The 12,807-nt window shown below is 38.4% G+C and overlaps 4 protein-coding genes across 4 annotated transcripts; 2 read left to right on the top strand and 2 right to left on the bottom strand.

Annotated features, from left to right (window-relative positions):
* Positions 1 to 1,456: 1,456 nt before the first annotated feature.
* On the top strand, positions 1,457 to 3,924 carry LOC106312839 (glutamate dehydrogenase 1). Its single transcript, XM_013750510.1, has 9 exons — positions 1,457 to 1,791; positions 2,023 to 2,136; positions 2,228 to 2,449; positions 2,546 to 2,620; positions 2,694 to 2,810; positions 2,899 to 3,149; positions 3,235 to 3,310; positions 3,391 to 3,477; positions 3,548 to 3,924. Exons 1-9 carry the CDS (start codon positions 1,684 to 1,686, stop codon positions 3,731 to 3,733), a joined length of 1,236 nt encoding a protein of 411 aa, XP_013605964.1. The 5' UTR covers positions 1,457 to 1,683; the 3' UTR covers positions 3,734 to 3,924.
* Positions 3,925 to 4,020: 96 nt separating this feature from the next.
* Positions 4,021 to 4,747, bottom strand: LOC106315194 (H/ACA ribonucleoprotein complex subunit 1-like protein 2). The gene is made up of 3 exons (XM_013752943.1): positions 4,598 to 4,747; positions 4,322 to 4,422; positions 4,021 to 4,174 (listed from the first exon to the last, which is right to left on the bottom strand). Exons 1-3 carry the CDS (start codon positions 4,745 to 4,747, stop codon positions 4,021 to 4,023), a joined length of 405 nt encoding a protein of 134 aa, XP_013608397.1.
* A 411-nt stretch (positions 4,748 to 5,158) lies between these two features.
* LOC106319114 lies at positions 5,159 to 9,482 on the bottom strand. The gene is made up of 14 exons (XM_013757354.1): positions 9,147 to 9,482; positions 8,176 to 8,576; positions 7,958 to 8,083; positions 7,738 to 7,881; positions 7,593 to 7,648; positions 7,440 to 7,511; positions 7,259 to 7,353; positions 7,098 to 7,164; positions 6,884 to 7,013; positions 6,443 to 6,792; positions 6,199 to 6,373; positions 6,030 to 6,120; positions 5,586 to 5,932; positions 5,159 to 5,480 (listed from the first exon to the last, which is right to left on the bottom strand). The coding sequence occupies exons 2-14, from the start codon at positions 8,533 to 8,535 to the stop codon at positions 5,421 to 5,423; spliced, it is 2,073 nt and encodes a 690-aa protein (XP_013612808.1). The 5' UTR covers positions 8,536 to 8,576; positions 9,147 to 9,482; the 3' UTR covers positions 5,159 to 5,420.
* Positions 9,483 to 9,970: 488 nt separating this feature from the next.
* Positions 9,971 to 11,488, top strand: LOC106315527 (ADP-glucose phosphorylase). Its single transcript, XM_013753277.1, has 3 exons — positions 9,971 to 10,548; positions 10,670 to 10,960; positions 11,034 to 11,488. The coding sequence occupies exons 1-3, from the start codon at positions 10,042 to 10,044 to the stop codon at positions 11,289 to 11,291; spliced, it is 1,056 nt and encodes a 351-aa protein (XP_013608731.1). The 5' UTR covers positions 9,971 to 10,041; the 3' UTR covers positions 11,292 to 11,488.
* The last annotated feature ends 1,319 nt before the right edge of the window (positions 11,489 to 12,807 follow it).

Genomic DNA, 12,807 nt, shown 5'->3' with positions numbered 1-12,807 from the left:
AAAAAAAAAACAAAATGTTAATGGCATTTTCGTAGATAAAATGCAGGTGTGGGGTTAAAATCTCAAAAAAAAAAGGAGTCAAAAGAAAAGGTTAGTTTTCTGTTTGACTTCAAGTTTTGAGTCACTTTTGAAAAAAGCCCTACTTAAATAAATAAAATTGGCAATCGTGACGATGGTAGTGAAATGTATTATTATATTGTAAATTTTTGAATCAGGACATTTGTTTTGGACATATCAATTGGGACACAGCGAAAGAAATAGAGTGGATAAGATTGTCTACAAGTCAACATACACCAACTTAGAATAATCAAAGAAATAATGATTTGATGCGAACATGACGATGCATCCATATATCTCTCCTAAACAAAATATTACGTTGATAGATTATGTCACATTCTCCACTTATTTTCCTGTTGGAATATTTAGCATAACATTGCATTTACATGTAATGCGCATAGAATGTTCTTATTCGGCTGGCTTAGATTATGTTCTGATAAATACATAACACAGTAATTAGTTTCAAGTACTAATATTCGTTTGTTATTAGACTTATTTCTAGCCCATATCTGTCTACATATCCAACATTATATATAAACTGAAAGATAAATGATGAGTGTCCAAAGAATCTTTATTAGTCTATACTTAACCCCGAATTTTAGGTAAGTTACAAATAAAACATTCGGTAAGCCTATATTCGTGTTCTTGGGACTAATTAAACAGATGGGCAGTTAGTAGGTAGAGTTGTTACTTAATACAAATATTTATGATTTGCTTCAAACCGAATTTATAAGAATACTGACGGATATTTTATATGTGTTACTTAATACAAATAAGTTAGAAAAATTGATACAAATTTGTTTAAAAAATTAATTTTACATGATATAATAAATAAAAAAATTAGTAAAACTATATGTTTCATGAATTTTAAAATAATTAAAAAAAAATTTAACAAAGAGTTATATAGCTGTCATAAAGATTTGTTTCTTCTCTTTATTTAATACTTTTATAAATAATAATGTGAATAAAATTTATTAAATCATATGTTAGAATAATAATTATATAAATTTATACATTTAAACCTCTACATTTAATCTATAATGTACTTATACATTTGTCGGAAGAGAACATATATCCGTTATAATTTTGTTAGTATTTATGATTTGATTCGTTTTCAACGGATATTAATTTTTTTCTATTTGTTTTTGTTTCCGAACTTTACGGACATCCGAATTTATTGGATCGGATCGAATCGAAACAAATAATGTCCGGTCCTACTTGTATAGTTGTTATAAAATAAAAGGGACAACGACTCTTGAGCTATCTTAAAACACGTTCGTCTTGATTACTTGTCTCTTTCATGTTTTAATAATGTTTATTTTTCAAATATGAAAAGCAGAAAATACCCTTATTATCTCATAATTAGTACTAATACTGTGAATAGTATCTTGGCCTTTGTAAACTCCTTTACTTAATCAGCTCGACCTCCACTGAATCTTAATCATATTAATCAGCTCCACCCTCCACTGAATCTTACCTAAGCATAGATCACGTGCAGTGTATACAGTGTACACACTCTCTACTATATATATGTGTGCATAGTAATCTGTACACATCCATCGTTTTAATACAGCGTTCTGATCAAAGCCCCAAACAAAAAAAAAAGACCAAACAGAGAGAAAAGACATGAATGCTCTAGCAGCAACAAACAGAAACTTCAAGCTTGCTTCTAGGCTTCTGGGTTTGGATTCTAAGCTCGAGAAGAGTCTTCTCATCCCCTTCAGAGAGATCAAGGTTCGGTTTCCATCAATTTGACTTTTTTTTTATGTCCAAAGTTCGATTCTTTTTTTTGTTGGGTCTGAAAACTAGCTTAAAGTTCTTGTCGGAAAACTAAGTCCCTTCGGCGGAGATGATTCTTCGCGGCAGATCTCCTCTCCTCCATGGAGGAGAACGAAAAATTATTTGATATTGAATCAGGTAACCGGAACGAACCAGATATTAAACCGGTTATCAAACATTTTGCAGGTGGAGTGTACCATACCGAAAGACGATGGGACACTAGCGTCGTTTGTTGGGTTCAGAGTCCAGCACGACAATGCAAGAGGTCCTATGAAAGGTGGAATCAGATATCATCCTGAGGTTTGGTTTTGTACCTTTATAAATTTCTCTTCCAAACCGGTCAATTCAGTAAGATATAATTTGATACCGGTTATCGGTTATCATCTTTCAGGTTGAACCGGATGAAGTGAACGCATTGGCTCAGCTCATGACATGGAAAACAGCAGTGGCTAACATTCCGTACGGAGGAGCCAAAGGAGGCATTGGCTGTGATCCGAGCAAGCTCAGCATCTCTGAGCTTGAGAGATTGACTAGAGTTTTCACTCAGAAGATTCATGATCTCATCGGGATACACACTGATGTTCCAGCTCCTGATATGGGCACTGGTCCTCAGGTTCTTTAAAACTCTCTCTCTCTCTCTCTCTCAAACGTTGTTGTTATTTTTTTTATTGTCTTCTTTAACTTTTTTTTTTTCTTGGTGAGTTTGCAGACAATGGCTTGGATTCTTGACGAGTACTCTAAGTTCCATGGATACTCGCCTGCAGTTGTCACTGGAAAACCTATTGTAAGTAGCTGTAATCACGGTCTTGTTTTGCTTTCACTGGTATTTATATGAGTGGTAATGATGTTTTGGGTAGGATCTTGGTGGATCACTCGGGAGAGACGCTGCCACTGGAAGAGGAGTGATGTTTGCAACTGAAGCTTTGCTTAATGAGCACGGCAAGAGCATTTCAGGCCAACGTTTTGTCATCCAGGTGAAGTTTTTTTTTTAAACCTTTTCTTGATTACAGTTGCTTGCTAGTTAAAGAAGGTTCTTGATCTGGTGTACATATTGTTCTTCAGGGGTTTGGGAATGTGGGCTCATGGGCGGCGAAGCTGATAAGTGAACAAGGTGGGAAGATAGTTGCGGTGAGTGATATTACCGGAGCCATCAAGAACAAGGACGGTATCGATATCGAGAGCTTGCTCAACTATACCAAAGAACACAGAGGTGTTAAAGGGTTTGATGGTGCGCATCCGATCGATGCAAACTCGATACTGGTCGAGGATTGTGATATCCTCATCCCTGCTGCACTTGGTGGTGTCATCAACAGGTTCGAGCTTTGTTTTGCTTACACAAACTTATGATTATGTATGTAAAGTTTGCTTTATAACTGTTGATTTGGTTGTGGGTTGAAGGGAGAATGCGAATGAGATTAAAGCAAAGTTCATCATTGAAGCTGCTAACCATCCAACTGATCCCGATGCTGATGAGGTTTCATTCGCATTCTTTTTTTTACCTAAGAGAATCTCATTGCAAAAAAAAACATGTAATGGTGACTTTTTGTATTATAGATCTTGAGTAAGAAAGGTGTGGTCATTCTCCCAGACATATATGCAAATTCTGGAGGAGTTACTGTCAGCTACTTCGAATGGGTTCAGGTATGAGTCTAAAGGAACCTTGGACAAACCATGAATTAATCCGTTATTAATTGTTTATGGCAATGTGCAGAACATACAAGGTTTTATGTGGGAAGAAGAGAAGGTGAACGATGAGCTGAAGACATACATGAATCGTGGATTCAAAAATATGAAAGAGATGTGCAAAACTCACTCATGTGATCTTAGGATGGGAGCTTTCACGCTCGGTGTTAACCGTGTGGCTCGTGCTACCGTTCTCAGAGGCTGGGGAGCTTAAGATTCTCTTTCTGTTAAAAACTCCTTTTAATAAAACGAGCAAATCTCTAATCCTTTTGTCTTTTCTTTTTATCATCTACTTTTGGATTAGAGATCCTCTCCTGAGTTAACATGCCTGAGTTTATAACCAGATGATGCTTGTGTGTATGTAATAAAACCATGGACTATGATAATTGATCAGTATTTTACTCACTTGATAATACCAAAGTATCAAAAAACTAGAATCTGGAATACATTTACCATCATCATGATTCTTAAAGACAGAATCACAAGCTAAGGCTATATAGATTAGAAGAATGCTCTCCCTCGGCCTCTGGAGAATCCTCCACGGCCCCTCGGAGGACCTCTACCTCTGCCACGACCAAGAGGAGCGCCTCTGCCTCTCCCACGACCTGGAGGGCCTCTGCCTCCTCTGCCACCACGACCTCCCACAGATTGTCCCCTGCAAGAACATCAGAATAAAAATTTGTTACAGACTCGCTCTCACTTAAACAAGTGGGTTCTACTCTTTGAGAATTGGTGACTCAACAAGGGTAAGATATAAGAAAGAAGCCATCTTTCTCCAATGGGTTAAAGAAGAATGGCTTACTTTGGTTGAGGAAGGAATCTTGCAAGAGGTAAGAGCTTAACAGGGTCGATGTAGAATTTATCCCCTTCGGCGTATGAGGTAGCTACAGTACCTTCCATCATCTTGAAAAGGAATCAAATGATTTTAGTATTATAAATAAGCAGACTAGTGAAAGTAGAAGGCCACAGCTAGAGAGATTAAACACATACAGATTCATCAATACATTTTTATGCTCGTCATAGCTGAGTACTATATCAATACTTTGCCAATAGACTAAGAGAAGAGAAACGAACCAACGACTTGGCTGGGAGGTCCTTCGTCACGCCAGCCACCACCAAAGCGGCCACCACCACGATTGCCTCCACCAAAACGTCCACCTCCTCCGCGTCCGCCGCTATCTCTTCCTCCTCTTCCCCTGAAGCTCCCGCCGCCACGTGGTGGTCTCATCTTTTGGTTTTATTTCTTCTTACTGCACTCTCGGCTCTCGTCCCTCCTCAGCAGGGTTCTAAAAGGTTTTTGAGAGCGCTTGTTAACAATATTTTAAAATACCAGGGTTTTCAGCAATCATCGACCGGTTACGACTAAACCGGGAATTTAAGGTGCATCGAAGCAAACAGGTTAACCAAAAGCTTTAAACGAATGACATACAAGGCCTGGAGAATTGGAAACTAGATTTTAGTAGATTCTTTTCAGTTGTTGTAATAACCAGTAAAAAAAACAGTTAAAACCAAGCCAAACAGAAGTTGACACTCAGTTACCGGCTCGGTTTGATTAAAGACCGCTTTGGATAATACGCTTATGTTGATTAAGTTTAGTTTGGGTTTGTACTTTGTGTTTCTCACATTATTTCAAGCAAAGCAAGTAAAACGATAACAATAAATAAGCACACACTTAAGGCTTCAAAAGCCCTCAAATCTTTTCTCTAATTACTAATTCCATCTTCGCTTTTGTAACTTGTTACATACATTACCAAGACATCTATTCATTACATTCAACCAGCCAAACAGGCTGCGTCTCGTTTTTACCTCTTTTGATTGGGGTATTATGACGATCCATAAGCAGCTCTAATTGTCTTTGGCTTTCTAACTGAACATATGATGTTAAGTGTAGTATCAGCAGTTCAGCACACTGTCCTGCCATAGCATACTGATGCAATGTACAGATTTTTCGCCCATTTCTCCTGTAAAATATCAAAACCAACATCCGCACAGGTTTTAGTTTCAGTATATGGAAACAGAACAACAGCAAAAAGATCAAAACTTTGTTCAAAACTAGAGAAACCCACCTTGACATGAGTACTTGGAAAGGCGGTGGTCCGAAGAGTCTCCTGAGTTTCATCCATCATTTTACGTTTTGGTATGCTTAATATGAAGGCTGCTTGATCTGCAGTTGCTGCCATTGATGTGATTCTATACCCACTCTCCCACCTCCTATGTATTCCATCGCTTGGGTACAAAAAGTCCAGCTCCACCACCTGATCAGAGAAGCCAGAGTTCCTCGACATTACCACACCCCAACGATTACCAGCAGTTGTCATGGATGTTACATGAAAATCTTCTTTCCATTTCTTATTTATCCACTTGAATGGAAAAGAATCGCTGACTTTGTATGACTGCTGTGTATAAGTAGTTCCTACCAATTCACAAATAGAGGAGACTTTGTATTATAAGGTTACTGTCACATGTAACATAAAGATTTGAAGATTACTTACTAACCCATTAACACTAACCTTTTGACATAACAACTAACGAGCTCCCGTTATCTGCACCAGCTATAGAGCTTATATAGTAGTTCTTTTCCCACTGTTCCATAATCCAGTCCTGCAGATAAAAATTAGTTCGTTACTAAGTTATTACAAAAGATAATGTTTCCTAGTTACTTCTTCAACTGATTATTACCTTGTGCAGAAAGACCTTTGACAATTCATAAACTTGAGAGGTAAATCCAGTTCCAGCATCCATAATGAGAGCCCAGAGATTCGCTGCTGATGCTACACAGCTAATCAGAAGACCATCTTCATTACCCTTCTGTACATGCTGGTTCAGTCTTGTCTCTGCAACATTGTAGTGATATCTACAAAAGACATAACAGTTAGTGGGGGATTTGGTAAAACCTTCAAGTGTATATGCAAAACTAATTTACCTCTGTTTCATGGGACGACGAGCGTTATAAACTGAAATCCATTGAGTGGCAGGAGTGCCTATTCTGATCTTCTTCTTCGGTTGTTCATCCTCTTCCAAATTGAGAACCAGTCTTCCACGCTTTTGTCCAACCTTGAGAGCCCCATCGATTCTAACTGGTCTAGATAGAGCGCACGGCTCAATTAAAGTATCGAAAATCGAAATAAGCTTTGCATAGTTAGGCTCCTCGTCAAACTTCAGATTAGTAACTGCCTCAAGGAATAGCTTAAACGGTGGTGGACAGAAACAGCACATCAGTTCAGGAGAAGTTGACATCTTTTTCTTGCAAACAAGAAAGCTCTTGTTATCACCCTGCCAAAACATCAATGGATGCATATAAGTCACTAACTACACTGAAGAAGATAAATAGCTGTAAGTTCATGAAAGGAAGTAAAAAACAGACCTGGTAACCTTGCCATGGCAATCTTCCTTTCAATAGAAAAATTAGAGTATAAGCCAATGACTCTAGATCATCTCTTCGACTTCCAGTACGTCCTAGATGTGCATGAACACTTGCATACCTTACAGTCCCCCTGTATTGCCAAACATTATAAACATGTAAGGAAAAATATTATATTTTTATATATAAACGGTAAAAATACACGAATGAAAAATACCTGAACACATCAGGTCTTTGATCATATTCAACATGCAGGCCTGAGTGAGCTTCTTTCCATTTTGATGCTGAAACAAAAGAAAAGATTATGTGAAAACTAATGTAAACATCATGTGAGACATTGTAGCAACAGAAGAGAAGGTACTAGCACATAAAACTCACCTAGACCAAGATCGATAAGGTAGAGTTTTTTCTCATCTGCTGTTCCGGGTTGACCGAGTAAAAAGTTTTCAGGCTTCACATCTCCATGGACAAACCTATCGTGGTAAAAATAATCGGATTATTTCCTTGAAAAGCATGGAACTATTAGCCAAGAAGTTAGCAAGAAAACATTTTCACTAACCCTTTCATGTGAAGTTTCTCAAGAATAGATATAGACTCAACTGCAATGCACGCTACCATGTTTGGTGACATCCTGCCACATGTCATGAATATGGATCACATTAAAAATCTTGCAAAGAGAAGAAAATGTGGTGAAAAGAAAAGAGAATCTTACGATTGCCCTGAAGAGTTCCAAACGTCCCAGAGGCTCGGACCAAGCATGTCCATGACCTAAAAAGATTTATTAAAACGTTTCTCAATACAAATAACAACGGTCAATGTCGAAGTATATTTAATAAAGTTCATGCTAAAATACATACAAGGATATAAAAATCTCCTTGGCGACCCTTATAATGTACGGCAGGAACTCCATAGCAACCATTGAGATTACTGTACACTTGCCACTCGTAAGGTGGACCAAAATTGCATCCTTTGCTATTTTTGTGCTCAAATTTCAGAGCCACCTGAAAAAAAGAAAACAATTGTTCGTCTCAAGATTTGACTTCTTTTAAATCTTAAGTATTCTTCTTTACAACATACCTCAACTGCATCAGGGCCAATCCTATCGCTGCCACCACTCACCCTTCTACCAACAAAAACTTGACCAAAGCCTCCTTTACCGAGTTTCCTCTCAGTCTTATAAACAGGAGAGCTTCCAACTTGTACCTATACACAAAGAAGAAATCAAAAATTAAACATCTCTCTCAAAAGAAAAGATCTTTTTGATGGAATGTCATAAGATCAGCATGAAACTTTACCCTTTCAGGGACTGGAGCTGTGCTTGGATCTTCTCCCACACCAACTATCTTCTCCGGGCTACCACCTTCCATAGCGATACCCTTATCAGCTACCCCTTGGACTTGATTAAAAGCAGGTTCACCTATAGGCTCTGCTTCTAAATCTATTAACCTGATGCCTCGACCCCTACCGGTAGCACCAGTCGGTCTTGGAGGTGCGGCGGCTTTGGCTAAAGCTGCAGCGGTTCCTCTTCCTCTACCACCACCACCACCTCTTCTCCTTGTTGTAGTCTGACGAGGAAGCTCAATATTTTCCGCCTGTTCAATCGCCTGAGGGTTAGGTTGTCTCAATCTACGTGCTCCACTTCTTAACTCTGGCATTCTTACTCCATAGAAAAGACTAAGAAAATCTTTTACGTAACCTGCAGCATAAAGAGAGGGTAACAATTTAGTTGACCATTTTGGCATTACCTACACAATATACAAGAGAGGAGACCAATCTATTGTGATAGCAAGTCTTTAGAGAACCTAATAGAATAAGAGAAACAGTGGCTTGCACTTTGAGCAATCTTTTTTTTCCATTCACTCACTTTATTGTCATCTGTATACTGTAGCCATTTCTAATCAAACACATAAAAAAACAAAAATCACAAGCAAATGTAAACCAAGTTCAGACCATAAAGTCATCAGCTTTGGCCTCAAAAGTAATCAAAACCATCGTTAATCTGTAAGAAACGCCATCAACAAGAGCCTAATACTCAAAACATATTTTGACCAAACACCATGAATACAAAAAACTTTCTGGTGATTCTCATCTTCACAGAAGCAGCATAAAAAGTAATATTTAAAAAAAGAATCAACAGGTTGAAAACATCCAAAAACCAGATCTTTTATAAAAACACAAGTAAAAGACTTCAGAGAAAGAAAGAAAGAAAACATTAAAACACAACAACAAAAACCGAATCAAAACAAGATGTCAAAAACATTTTTACCTGAAACGATTAGAGATAAGCCTTCGGAACGATGATCGGACTATGATGATGATGATGGAATCGATCCACAAAAACAAGCCTTTCAGATCTCCAACAACGGCGATTTAAATGTTGGAACTTTGTAGCTGTGTGTGAAGCAACACTTGGAGAGACGGATATATATATATATATAAAGAGAGACAAAACTGTAGATAGATTTTGGGTTATAAATAACGAAGACGAAGATGGAAATACAGATGAGAGGAGGTGCAGATTTGGGGAAGTATTGATCTTTTGGAAAATTTTCTGGCATATATTTGGTGGAGATTTTTATTTTATTTATTTTTCCTCGAGGAAAAAAAAAACTATAAATTTTGAAATTAGAAAATTCTAGTCATGCGTGTACTTACCCGGGCCGTACCACTACCTGTAATGTTAATGGTCTGATTATTGCTGTTTATCTTTTGGGTTGGTCGTATAGTTTAAGCTTTTAAAACTTGTTTATATAATATTTTAACACGTTCGTACGCATGTAACGGGACTTGTCTCCAATACCACATTCACGTGTACCCCCCACATACTCTTTACGCAAAATACCCAGTGTAAACGTGAATAATGATAATTAGTTTCTGATCTGATCAGATCAAACTTACGAGAATTATCTGTAGAATATACTGTAGAACATTCTTTTTGATTTCAAAGTACATATAGTTTTCTCTACCAAATTAATTTTCTCGCCGCGTGTAATAAAACGAGTTAGTCCCTGTCGCTTTCTGTGAGAAGGAATATTTAACAGATTTTTATAAAGCTCGGTTCGGTTTGGGTAGACCAAGAACTCCGATTAAAAATTCTTCTAAACCGTTCGGTTAGATAAAATCCTTCAAAAGCGAGTGTCGTAGCTGTTACTGAGAGAAGGATGGCGTCACCGAGTCATGCCCCTCCTGATCACGGCGCCGACTCGGTCGAAACTCGTTCTCCGGAGCTCAGAAAGGATCCGGTGACTAACCGCTGGGTCATATTCTCTCCCGCTCGAGCCAAGAGACCTACTGATTTCAAATCGAAATCTCCAGAGAACCCTAATCCCAAACCTTCCTCCTGCCCCTTCTGCATCGGCCGCGAGCACGAGTGCGCTCCGGAGATATTCCGCGTGCCGCCGGATGATGACCCGAATTGGAAAATCCGGGTCATCGAGAATCTGTACCCGGCTCTAAGCAGGAATCTCGAGACCCAATCGAATCATCAATCCGCTACAGCTACTAGTCGGACTATAGTCGGGTTCGGATTCCACGACGTGGTGATCGAAGCTCCTCTTCACTCGATTCAGCTTTCCGATATCGATCCGGTGGGTATCGGCGATGTTCTGATCGCGTATAGGAAGAGGATCGAGCAAATCGCGAAACACTATTCCATCAATTACATTCAGGTCAGTAGTAGCTTCCATAAAAAAAGCTAACTTTAACACATGGCTTAATCTGTTATGTGTGGGTTGCTTACGTGGCTACAATGATTGATCGAACTTGGACTTGTTTTTTTGTATTGTGAAGGTGTTCAAGAACCATGGTGCGTCGGCTGGAGCATCGATGAGTCACTCACACAGTCAGATAATGGCTCTCCCTGTTGTTCCTCCAACTGTTTCTTCACGGCTTGATGGTACTAAAGATTACTTCGAGGAGACTGGGAAGTGTTGTCTCTGTGAAGCTAAATCAAAACACTTTGTGATAGACGAGTCGTCTCATTTTGTTTCCGTGGCTCCTTATGCGTCTACGTATCCCTTTGAGGTTTGGATTGTTCCAAAGGATCACTCTTCCCACTTCCATCATCTCGATGACGTCAAGGTAGCCTTTTTTTATTGCTACTAAGTTGCATTTTTGGATTATTACACTCACTTTTAGTTTTGGTCACTTACAGGCTGTTGATCTTGGAGGACTTCTGAAACTCATGCTTCAGAAGATAGCAAAGCAACTTAACGGCCCTCCTTATAATTATATGATCCACACTTCTCCCCTCAAGGTGACGGAGTCACAATTACCTTACACGCACTGGTTCTTGCAGATCGTACCTCAGCTTTCTGGGGTTGGTGGGTTTGAGATGGGCTCGGGGTGTTATATAAACCCTGTTTTCCCGGAGGATGTAGCCAAGGTTTTGCGGGAAGTTAGCCTTACTTGAATCCGGTTTTGGTTCTCCTAACCTGAGGTTCTGAGGGGAGTCATTGGTGTGGGGATTTTTGCTTCTTTAAGAAAAAGCGGGTCATCTTCTTTATTTCCTCTGTTGAATAAGAAGATGTTTGAGATTTGATTCAAATAACATTGATGTAAACAATACGTATTAGTTCTTCTGTAATAAGCGGCGTTCCTTTAAATTAAGTGTTAAACTCACTCACAGTGACTTGTTCATCTCTTCAAAAAAACATTTTAACTAAAAATAATACTTATGTTGCGTTCCTTGAACCGAACCAAACCAAATTCTCCAGTGTCCCAGCTCTACTAGCAGGGCCTGCTCATGGTTTATAAGACCATCTTTATCCCAAGTTTCCAAAGAAGTTTTACAAAGAAAAAATAGTGGTGGGTCCTACAATTTAGCTAAAGTCGGTAACAAAAGTAACCAAATAAAGATCGACTTTTGTTGGTTTTATGTACTGTTCACGGGCCCTGCTGACACGTGGCGACCTGTGATTGGTCCCTTTTTATATTTTTTTCTCGGACAAAAAAAAACAAAAAAAAAAAAATTTAAGAAACTCTAAAACTCACTTTAGCGATAATCATGCTCTAAGGGTCCTTGGGCAAAAATATTTTTTAGATCTTTTAATAATTAAAAATTGTTATAAAAGTAATGTAAAAGTCTATCTTTATTTATAATATAGAGGTTCCTTATATATGAGATTACACCGTCATAGATAAATGAAAAGATTACAAATCATAATCTCTTGGTTATGAGCCATCCACAATCTGGTTCATAACACTCACTCTTGGATGTCATAACCATTTAGAGCTTGTAATGTGCTTTAATGTTGCCTCATTAAAACCTTACCATGAAAAACCTATTGGGACAAAACCATGGTGAAGGAAAAAGAGTACAACACGCATTATTCCCCCTGATTTGGACATTACTGAAGGTCCCTTGGACCTCTCCAATTTTCTGCAATCCGTGGGTGATGAAGATCTTGGGCAGAATATGCTTCGTTCTCGAACATGATAGTTGGTTCTTCTTTACCTTCGGCCATGCCACAATCTGATCGAATATATTGAGTCATCGACCTCAAATACACACACACTAAATCTTGGATGATGTTGTTGTGATATGCGTGTACCACCATGTGTAAAACATAATATGTCTGAAAACAAATCAACAGAACCAGATAACTCCTCTTTGGGCTGTTTAGTATAATAAAATAAACAAAAATCAAAGGTTTCTTCATCATCTTTCTTATGGACCAATCAGATCAGTGTCTAAAACAAGACTTCTGCATCGTCCATTTCAGGACTAAATGAACTTCTTTATCGTCCACCTTTGTACTGAATGGATCAGTGTCCAAAACAAGTGATCTCACGCCCATGTACTAGATAATAGGTGAGACTGGTCCATATTAAATTTCTTGAGTACCCTTTTCTGTATATACTATTTGATGCACAAGGATTTCATTGTTAATGTACTCAAGCTGTAATCCCAAACAAAACTTTGTTTT

Source organism: Brassica oleracea, chromosome C9, assembly GCF_000695525.1.
Source record: "Brassica oleracea var. oleracea cultivar TO1000 chromosome C9, BOL, whole genome shotgun sequence".
Taxonomy (NCBI): Eukaryota; Viridiplantae; Streptophyta; class Magnoliopsida; order Brassicales; family Brassicaceae; genus Brassica; species Brassica oleracea.
Note: the sequence above shows the minus strand (reverse complement) of the source record. Positions and strands in the feature narration are given on the sequence as shown.

Excerpts from the sequence above, each read along its gene's own strand:
- LOC106315527 (XM_013753277.1), top strand. The coding sequence starts at position 10,042 with ATGGCGTCACCGAGTCATGCCCCTCCTGATCACGGCGCCGACTCGGTC. Across the intron at positions 10,549-10,669 it reads ATTCCATCAATTACATTCAG|GTGTTCAAGAACCATGGTGC; the intron begins GTCAGTAGTAGC and ends TGTATTGTGAAG. Across the intron at positions 10,961-11,033 it reads ATCATCTCGATGACGTCAAG|GCTGTTGATCTTGGAGGACT; the intron begins GTAGCCTTTTTT and ends GGTCACTTACAG.
- LOC106315194 (XM_013752943.1), bottom strand. The coding sequence starts at position 4,747 with ATGAGACCACCACGTGGCGGCGGGAGCTTCAGGGGAAGAGGAGGAAGA. Across the intron at positions 4,423-4,597 it reads AAGGACCTCCCAGCCAAGTC|ATGATGGAAGGTACTGTAGC; the intron begins GTTGGTTCGTTT and ends TTCCTTTTCAAG. Across the intron at positions 4,175-4,321 it reads AGATTCCTTCCTCAACCAAA|GGGACAATCTGTGGGAGGTC; the intron begins GTAAGCCATTCT and ends ATGTTCTTGCAG.
- LOC106312839 (XM_013750510.1), top strand. The coding sequence starts at position 1,684 with ATGAATGCTCTAGCAGCAACAAACAGAAACTTCAAGCTTGCTTCTAGG. Across the intron at positions 1,792-2,022 it reads TCCCCTTCAGAGAGATCAAG|GTGGAGTGTACCATACCGAA; the intron begins GTTCGGTTTCCA and ends AACATTTTGCAG. Across the intron at positions 3,311-3,390 it reads CTGATCCCGATGCTGATGAG|ATCTTGAGTAAGAAAGGTGT; the intron begins GTTTCATTCGCA and ends TTTGTATTATAG.
- LOC106319114 (XM_013757354.1), bottom strand. The coding sequence starts at position 8,535 with ATGCCAGAGTTAAGAAGTGGAGCACGTAGATTGAGACAACCTAACCCT. Across the intron at positions 6,121-6,198 it reads CAAAGGTCTTTCTGCACAAG|GACTGGATTATGGAACAGTG; the intron begins GTAATAATCAGT and ends TTTTATCTGCAG. Across the intron at positions 5,933-6,029 it reads GTTAGTTGTTATGTCAAAAG|GAACTACTTATACACAGCAG; the intron begins GTTAGTGTTAAT and ends GTGAATTGGTAG.